Source organism: Peromyscus leucopus, chromosome 20 (assembly GCF_004664715.2).
Source record: "Peromyscus leucopus breed LL Stock chromosome 20, UCI_PerLeu_2.1, whole genome shotgun sequence".
Taxonomy (NCBI): Eukaryota; Metazoa; Chordata; class Mammalia; order Rodentia; family Cricetidae; genus Peromyscus; species Peromyscus leucopus.
In genome coordinates, this window is record NC_051080.1 from 21,193,476 (window position 1) to 21,203,128 (window position 9,653).

Here is a 9,653-nt window from a genome sequence, read left to right on the forward strand (position 1 = left end):
ATGATGAACTAGATCATAGAGCTGAAAAGCAAGGTGATTGACATACCCAGGTGGGAAACCCAGGACTGAGCAATGTGAAATATCTCACCCTCAAAGGCAGATTTGCCAGGTATGTTTTCTGCTTTAACATCGGTGTTTTACATTTTTCAGGTGGACCAGAACAAGGGCCAAGTGTGGAAGGTCTGAACGCCCCAGGGAAGGCTGCAGTAGGTAATATGCTGAGGGCCCGGGGTCCATCTTTGAACTCTGCCAGCCTCAGTTGTAACATTGTGACTGAACCCGAAACTGAGTTTTACCAGGCAAAGCTGCTATTCCACGTAGCCCTTGTGGCTGTGCACCTTGCAAAGGCTGGTTCACAAACATGCCCCTAGCCGAGCTCAGAGCCCGGCACCATCCTTCATCGGACACTCAGCATTTTCTCGGTGGTGTTCTGAACTTCAAAGCAGTGTCTCATTTTTAAGGGATTATAATCTGATATTGATGTGTATTACATTTTTATGTATTGGAAAGTAGCCACACTGATGGAAAAGAACTAAACCTCTGGTCCTTTTCATCCTCTCTCAAACTCCTCAGAGGCAGGAACAGGTTCTAAGACAGGTGCAGTAGGAGTTTAAAGCAGAGCAATGGAAAAAGAGAGTTCCCCGCGGGTATTCCTTTCTCACTAGAAGTCTATTGTTCATCTCTTCTTAGGGCCGAAGATTGCAGTCTGCTGCACTAGGGGATGTGCATGCTTTTTTTTTTCCCACCATAAAGGCGTGCGTGCAAGCGAGTGGAACAGGGCTTCATGTATACTAGGCAAGGGCTCTTACCACCGAGTTGTACCACAGCCCAAGGCTTTATTCTCCCTGGGTCGCCAAAACATAGTTCTAAAACCGGAATATATAACTGTGTATTGAAAATGACTCAGAAAAGCTGGGCAATGGTGGTACACGCTTTTAATCTCAGCACTCAGGAGGCAGAGGCAGGTGGATCCCTGTGAGTTCAAAGCTAGCCTGGTCTGCAGAGTGAGTTCCAGGGTAGCCAGGTCTACACAGAGAAACTCTGTCCTGAAAAACAAAACAAAACAACAAAAACAACAACAACAAAACCAAAACCAAACCTCAGAAGTGATATTTTAAAGAAACGCTATACAGCATGTATTTTTGTGAAATTTATAAATCACAGGATACTTCTTGTGTCTCAGTGGCTGGATGATAAGATCTGTGTATAAGTCAGTAGGAAAAGCCCAGCCCAGGCTTTAGTTACAGCACAGTGCTGGGCCATTTCCTGTTTCTGACTTTTTTTTTTTTAGTATCTACATATTTAATTTTATGTGTCTGGGTATTTGGCCTGCATGTATGTCTGTGCACTGTATGCATGCAGAAGCCTACAGAGGCCAGAAAAAGGGTCAGATCCTCTGGAACTAGAGTTACAGATGGGTGTGAGCCACCATGTGGGTGCAGGGATTCGAACCCAGGTCCTCTGCAAGAGCAGCCAGTGCTAGTAACCACTGAGCCATCTCTCCAGCCTCCAGTTTCCTGTTTTTAAGAAGCTGATGCTACCTCAGTGGTAGAGCACTCGCCTACTGTCGAAGCCCTAGGAGTGATTGCCGGCAGCACCAAGCAGTGGTGATGGTGGTGATGATGGTGATGGTGGTGATGATGGTGATGATGATGATGGTGATGATGATGGTGGTGATGATGGTGATGGTGGTGATGATGATGGTGGTGATGATGGTGATGGTGGTGGTGATGAAGATGATAGTAAGAATATGTTTTGGGTTTTTGTTTCATTTTGTTTTTTGTTTTTCAAAACAGAGATTCTTTGTGTAGTTCTGGCCATCCTAGAACTCTCTCTGTAGCCCACACTGGCCTCGAACTCACAGAGATCCACCTGCCTCTGCCTCCCAAGTGCTGCGATTAAAGATGTAGTCCACCACTGCCTGGCAAGAATGTGTTTTTATAACTTGGTGACAGAGCACTTACCTAGCATATATAAGGCCTTGTGTTCTAACCCTAGTAACAAAACCATAAATGGAATAATAATAATAACACAGAGAGAAAGGAGCATGGATGTGCTCAGGAGTAGGGTGCTTGCTTAGTACTCCTGCAGCCCTGGTTCACTCCCCAGTACCAAAACTTTAAAAAAAGAAAACCAAAGACGGGCGCAGTCGCTGCCTGGGTGTCGGGGACTGGAGTAGAGGGAAGGATCTTGACGGGCATGGGGCATCATTGCCTGAGGTCATGACCTGGCACGCTAGCCCAGCTCTGGGGGCTCCCCTGCCCCAGACACTGCAGTCCTCTCCTTAACCGGATGAGGCTGCACAGAATGAACCAAGTCTGCCGGAGTTGGGGCCAGAGAGCCATGGTTTTTAATCACAGAGGAGTGATCTGAAGGTTGAAGTTGGAGGGATGCCAGGCTCTCACTGTCATCCCTGGCAGCGTCACCTGGGAGCAAATGACAGAGGTGGCCAAACCCATCACAGAATGTCGCTGGAGCCCAGGGCTGGACAGAGCTTAGACGGCCACGGGGTGGGGCAGCGCTTCCAGGGGCCACAGATAGCAAAAAGGTCAAGGTAGCAACAGACATCAGGAGGCAGAGAAGGCATGCTGGGAACGGGCGGGCTGGAGAGGTGACCCAGTGGTGAGATCGCTGGCTACTCTTGCAGAAGACCTGGGTTCAGTTCCCAGTCTGTCCCCCTAATCTCGGACGATCGGATGCCTTCTGCTGGCCCCTGTGAGCACCAGGCACACAGATGGTACACAGGTATCCATGCAGGCCATCACCCACACGTAAAATGGAAAAGGGAACCACAGGAGCAGGCTGGCTTCTCTGCTGAGAAAGATAAAGGAACTCTCAGCTGCCTCTTGGAGAGTGAGTAAATGAGAAGGCCTGTAAATGGTGGCCCTGGGGGAGAGCCTCAGAGCAAAGGCACTTTGGTCAGTGGCAGCTTGAAATGTACAGCACTGTCCTGCTGCAGTCAGGCTGGGGCAGTGGACCCTCCTGGAGAGGGACTCTGAAAACAAAACAACAGGCACGTCCAATCTGTATCTGTGCAGACTGTTTATTTAAGGGTGTTGGATTTCTATGTCAGGCATCAGGAGGTCACGTGTTCTCACCTGTTTGAGAGAAGGACTTTTGGATTCTCAGGTGCTTTGGAACATAACATAACCATCTAGTCTTTGAGTGTCACAGCTCTTTAGGTCTGATAAGGAAGTTTGATAAAAATGGTTCCCCCAAGAAAGGGGTCCAGGGACCTTGCAGATATGGGGGAGCAGAATAATAAGTGCTGAAGGGTTGACATCCAGCTATGTCACACAGAGAAAGGACCCCAAGCCCAGGCCTCTTCTCACCTGGATGGCAGCTGTGCTTGATGCATATAATTCAATAGGAGAGGTTTTTCCTTTTAAAATTATTTTTATTACATTTTATTTATCTGCGGAGTGGGGTACATGTTATGGCATGTGTATGGAGATCAGAGGACAACTTGCAGGACCATATGTGTCCTGGATTCGAACTCAGGTCATCAGACTTGGCAGCAACCACCTTTACTCACTGAACCATCTCACAGAAGAGTGTTTTTAAATACTTGAGGAAAAGTGGGTCCTGGGACAAGCTCTGACTCTGTTTCTCTAGTGTGGAACTCAGAGCTCTGAGTTGGGGTGGTGTACAGTTGTACCCTGACTCCATACTGATGAAGTGCTGGCAACCTGAAAACATGCCGAGACTCGAGTTTTCTAGACCATAGACAAGGCATCTTATTTATAAGGCACACTAGACTAGGAAAATGATGTATGATTTCCACCTTCTGACTCTTTATTATTTATTTATTTTTGACAGAAGTTTCATCTATTATAAAAAAGAAACCAAATCAAGCAAAAAAAGGAGTGAGTATTATATTATGTAAAAAATACAGGAGCGGGCTCTAAAACTAGAGATCTGTTTTCTCCTGTGCTTTGTTTTTAACTGGAATATACTCATTGCACATGGTACTGGCTTTCATAAACCAGTATGGTGGTACAGGTCTTTAATCCCAGCACTCAGGAGACAGAGGCAGGTGGATCTCTGTGAGTTGGAGGCCAGCCTGGTCTACAGAGTGTGTTCCAGGCCAGCCAGGGGTACATAGTGAGACCCTGTCTTAAAAAAGAAAAGAAAGAAAGAAAAATAAAAAAGCTGTGTTGGGATCCTATCTCACCTAATCAGAGAGTATTCTCACTTATTTTGAGCCATAATATAATAAATGTGGCTTTTCTGTTCAATGAGTATTATACTTGGTATTTTGAGAAAACCTTGTTTTCTGTCTGTGACCAAATGGAAAAACCTGCAGCTGAGATGCCCTGAGAGTTCTCTCCTGCCGGAGACTCTGAGGGACATCTCTGTCCTGTGAGGACCAGAGGGTGGTTTTATGAAGAATTCTCCATTCCGCCACTGCCGCAGTGTCCCCCCTGCAGGCAGGGGTGGGGTGGGAGCACCCCCACTTCCCCTGCTCCCCTCACTAGATGGTCCTGGCTCCTGCCTTGAATCCCATGAATCCTATGCGCTTCCTTCAGACTGCCAGCCTCACAGAGGGGACCAAGGCAATGCTTGTCATAGGCCCGGCAGGCCAGGGATCTGAGATGTAGAAATCAGAGGACAGCCGCGTCTGCCAGTTACTAGGTTTTAACTCTGAGGGGTAGCCATATAAGAATCTTTACAATAATCTGTTCCAGGCTTGGGACATGCCAAAGGAAAATGGCATAGCGTGTCGAGCACCAAGCCAGATGGAGACGAAGCTGAAGCGAAACACTCTTCTAGGAGGGTCTCAGGATCACGGGCAATGTGGAGTATGCGAGAAACTTAGTCATAGGCCGAGGGCTCGGTCCAAACAAGCAGATTAGCGCTAGCATGGATATGTTGGCCTGAGTCTGAGGAGACATCAGCAAGAGTGCTCAAACTATAAAGATTGCGATGACTTCCCAAAATCTGTAGAAAACTGCGGGTAACTGACGGGCTGCGGCTCTCGACACTGTCAGTGGAGCGCGCGCTACATATGTTCGGCTTCTTCGAGCTGCTGGCGGCTCGCTTCAATAAACTGTATCGACATAATGCTTTGGGTGAGGCGTGCTCATCTCTCGAGGTGAAGTGCTTCCTGAGCATTTGAGTGTGTACCTAAGAAGGAGAAAGCGCTAACGTTTGGACACCTGAGTCAAGCAGGCAAGTGACGCCATCTGCGACAGAATGGAGGGGCAGGCACGTGGGAAGTGGCTACTGGGTGAGCTAGCGTCAGAGCGGCAACCCTGCTTGCAGTAGCCAGTGGCGCAGGAAAGCAGAAATGGAGGATGCAGGGAGCGGAGGATGCGAGAAATTTCACCTCATCGATTAAGAGCTGACGCACGTGTAGGAGGTGCCATCAGCAGTCATCATGAATGCCAGAGAATGGGCAACCTCAGAAGATGACTCACGGCAGTAAGAGAAACTCTCAGGCATCGTAAGCAGGAGCAGGTTCTTCTAGCACTGTGCTCAGGTAGCTAGAGAACAACAGGTTCGGGGTCATACAATCATTAAAATAGAGAGCGGCAAGCTGAAAGGCCATCGGCAAACTCAATGCTTCTAACATTTGAACACTAATTAAACATAATCCAATTTATTGTAAGTATGCTAAGAATAGTTGAACTAAAGTCTATTATTTATCACGCGTAGTAGATATAGGCAAAGCCCAACACGACGTGATGTAGCTATATGATAATGATTTATTATAGTCACTAATTCGTTGTCGTTGTTCTTTTTAGGGAGGAACCAGCAAGGCTCTCACATCATGAGGAGCCATAACGCTAAAGACCTGAAGCTCTGGTCCTAACACAATCGCACTCTCTTAAGGGAAAGCGTATTCGGCAGAGCCTGGTCTCTCCCACGACAGTGGCATCACAGGAGAATCCACCAGCCGCGAATGCGATTTTCCCTTGCTCAGGGCCATCATTGCGGCAAATTATGAAGGGCAACTCCTTGAGTTACACTCTATGCTCCATGGCTTGACAGGTGAGATGACATGTCACAGGCCGGAGTCGGGATGGAAGCAAGCCTTACGTTCGCACGTGGTAGAGCTTGTATAGCAAGAGAGGAGAGGCGACGGTCGAGAGAGTCGGTCTATACGCTTTCATGGGTGTGGTAGGCCGAGTCATTCTTTGCCGTACGGTATCTATAGCACATTGCATATATTGCTATGCTGCGTCTCATAGCATTAGCTTAGTGATTGCTTTGCCTTTGGATGGTTGAGTCGTTTGTATCTCTCCTGTATTGTCAGGTATAAAGGTTGGCACCGCTGGCGTGCTTTCTCCACATCAGTAGGCCACGGGGTGACAAGTGTACGATGCTAGCGCATCAGAGAATGCAGATGGAGGGAACAACTGCATCAGGTTTACTAAGCATGCTACTTAGAAAAGATTTAAAGGAGCTGCTATTGTCTAGAGAGAGTCTAAGGACCGACAAGCACAATTCAAAGTTCGGCGACATCGTTGATATAGAGGTAAGAGTGATTGTCCATACTCACTCCCAATACAGATGAGAGATGGTACGACAAGCGCAATAACGCAATAGGGGTCACTGAGAGAATAGACGTTAGCCACCGAATACGCCGAAGAGCGAGACATAAACTGTTCCCACCATAGAGGCAAGAAAACACAGACTGAGCGCTATGAGGGGTCACACAGGCAGACAGGGACGCCGCCTACCTGCGTTTTTTCCATTAACATCAGCGGTATTGTTTGTTATATTTATATAAATGTATACATCTTACTGTTGAGACTCGGCGTGTATGCACACGACACATGAAGTCAGCCACGAGTGTGCTGCTGGGACGGTCTCGAGACAAACCATCTGCCGCAGGAGGATACGCGTTCTCTGGATTGTGATACTCTCTCAACCCATGGGGGGTCCAGGGATTCAACATCAGGGCTATCACACACAACTCGGTCCCCAGGCACATCCCTATCCCCCTACTGGCCGGGGAGTCTGTGAACCACACTCTTTCCTGGTGGTGATTCGTGTGTTCGTGGTGGACTGATCCTCTTTGTTGACTACGTCTTCGTTTCTACGGTACGGTGGACGATCTCACTCGTGAGACTACCTGATGTTATCTGTGTGGAACTGTACTCTTGTTACAGACACGTTCTCTTCGTCTCTAAATTAACGTAGTGGTAATGACTTCTGTGGTGAACCTTCTGATCGTCGCTCCGTGGATCGATTAGGTCAATTTCGTACAGACGCTCTAAGTTTATACTCATAGCTGTCCGAGAACGATTACAGACTGTTGGGAGCGGATGTTTTCGTCGTGTGGACTGTCTTTCTGTGAGTTTTCTCTATAGTGTGGCACGATCTTCCTGTGGCTACATATATATTTCATAGATAGCGGCAATGCGTCTCTATCGGGATCAGGTCATGAAGGTGTCTCTGAGTGATGGCATCGTATTCCTACATGTGGACTTGATATTTGTGTGAGACTGTCCTATGATGTCGGTCTGTTCTGTGTGAGCGATCTTTCGGCTGTGGCACTTGCTCTCAGTCATGGCCACTGTCCTAGAGGTGATGCTCCATCTTCATGCTGTGACGTGTTCTTCTGATAGATATCTTGTTCTGTTTGGACTGTTCTCATGTGCGTTGTCTCTGTTAATGCATGTGTGCGATCATTCTGTGAACTGGGTTCCTGTGTGTGACAACTTCTGTGATGTTTGTATGTATGGACGACTTCAGAGTGGTAGCTTGTTCTGTGTGACCTAGTCTCTACTGTGATTTCTTGGTTCTATGCTGGACCGATCTTCTGTGTGTACCTCATGTTTCTGAGCTGTGGGACTTGGCCTTCGTGATTGTCTATGTCTCCTACTGGATATGTGCGATACTGAGTATCTTGCTAACTTGGGATAGGTCACTCTTGCTGTGGTGCTCTGTTGTGCAGTCTGATCGGGTCTGTACCATGTCTATGCTATGTTGCAATCGGCGCGATGGAAATATCTCCTGCAGGATTAGGGGTGGAACCTAGTGTCTTGTCGATATGGATGACTAGGCGCATCTGGTCGATCTGTTGTTCGATTATGCGTGTGAACGCATGCGTTCTGCGTAGTTTTCCTAGAGTAGGACCTGCTGTCACTCCTGTGATGTCTTCTTTTTTGTGTGCGACGACTTTCTTGGGTACTCTTGTTTCTGGTGGACGGTCTTTCGTGCATGTTTCTTTTTGTGTGGAGAACTCTTCTGTGCCTACTGTGGGCTGTGTGGACTGTCTTTTTCTGTGATGTCTTCTTTTTGCGGTGTGCGACGAAGTCTTCTGTGGTACTTGTTTGCTGTGTGGACTGTTCTCTCTATGTGAATGTCGTTGTTTACTATGTTGAACGAGTTCTGCTGGTTACTTGTTTCGAATGTACGTGCACTGATCTTTGTGATAGCTGCTTCCTTTTGTGTGGCATGATCTTACATTGGCTCACTTGTTGTTCTGTGTGCGACTGGGTCTCCTGTCGATGTTTCGTTGTTCATGTGGCCTGTCGTCCTAAGATCGTTTTGGTCTCTTGGTTGCAAGCTATCTTCTGTGGAAGTCTTGCTCCTTTTCGATGTTTGGGATTCATTCTTCTGTGGTAACATGTTGTCTGGCGTGTGGAACATGAGTCTCCTGTGATGTCTTGTGGGTTCCTGCTGTAGAGTGTTCTTCTTTGTAGACGTTGGGTTTCCTGGATGGACCATCTTCTGGTGGTGCCTTGTTGCTAGATGGGGAGCTGATCTCCTGTGATTGATTGGTGCCTTTGGGCGTGTGTGGGACTTGTCTTCTTCATGAACGTCTTGCTGTGGTTCTTCTGTGTGGTACTCGTTCTATCTGTTTCAGAGGGTCACATGCTTTCATGTGTGGAGCCACCTCTTTTTGTGCTCTGTCCTTTTGTGTGGATGGTTTTCTAAGTGCCCGTCATATTTGACTGTAGGACTGCTTTCTATGGACCGTCTTGTGTTTGTCGGATGTGGACGTGTCGTGCGGCGATTCGTCTGTTCGTATGACCACTGGGAGTGTCTTTCTGATGGAGTCTTGTGGTCTGTGTGGTGAAGTGATCTTCTAGGAGTCCGTTCTTGAGTGGAATATGAGTCATAGCTGTGACTATTGTCTTTTTCTGTAGACTCGGTCATGGAGCTCTTTTCTGTTTGACTGTCTTTTCAGAGTCGTCCGTTCTGTGTGGAATACTATCAGGTGAGTTCTTCCTTTTCTGTACTGACATTGTTTCCTGTGATTTCTGTTCTGTGATGACGTGAGTCACATCAGGCGTGTGGTTAGTGTTATTATGCTGTTCTGTCTGGGTGTGACTGAGTCGCTTTGGTGGTACTGTTCACAATACGTGTATAGACAGTCTCTGATCATATTCTTGTCCTACAGTTGACTGTCTTTGTTGAGCTCTGTACTGTGTGGAAATAGTCTTCACTGCTGCAGTTGAGTTGCTTTCTGATGTAGTTGTCTCTGCTGGAGTCCATATAGTCTAGGTGGTGAGTGCACAGTAGTGTTAGCGTGTGGATTGTGGTAGTACTTGATTTCTGAGTGACGAACTGGCTGTGGATACTTGTATTCAATAATAGGAGCATGCATGTTGAGTGATATCTAGGAGAGTGCTCTAGGTTTTTCCGCTGTGATGAGCTTCTTCGGCTGTTTGGTTCTTTCGATTAAGCTTATGTGG

General features: G+C 47.4%; 1 protein-coding gene across 1 annotated transcript in view; it reads left to right on the forward strand.

Moving 5' to 3' along the window:
- The window catches only part of Arfgap3 (ADP ribosylation factor GTPase activating protein 3), a 53,885-nt gene that overhangs the window by 26,040 nt on the left and 18,192 nt on the right, over nucleotides 1–9,653 (forward strand). Inside the window, 7 exon segments of the mRNA XM_028856742.2 lie at nucleotides 151–210; nucleotides 3,820–3,866; nucleotides 4,689–4,792; nucleotides 4,948–5,072; nucleotides 5,836–5,994; nucleotides 6,517–6,596; nucleotides 9,146–9,175. Of these exon segments, the coding sequence (XP_028712575.1) occupies nucleotides 151–210; nucleotides 3,820–3,866; nucleotides 4,689–4,792; nucleotides 4,948–5,072; nucleotides 5,836–5,994; nucleotides 6,517–6,596; nucleotides 9,146–9,175 (605 nt within the window).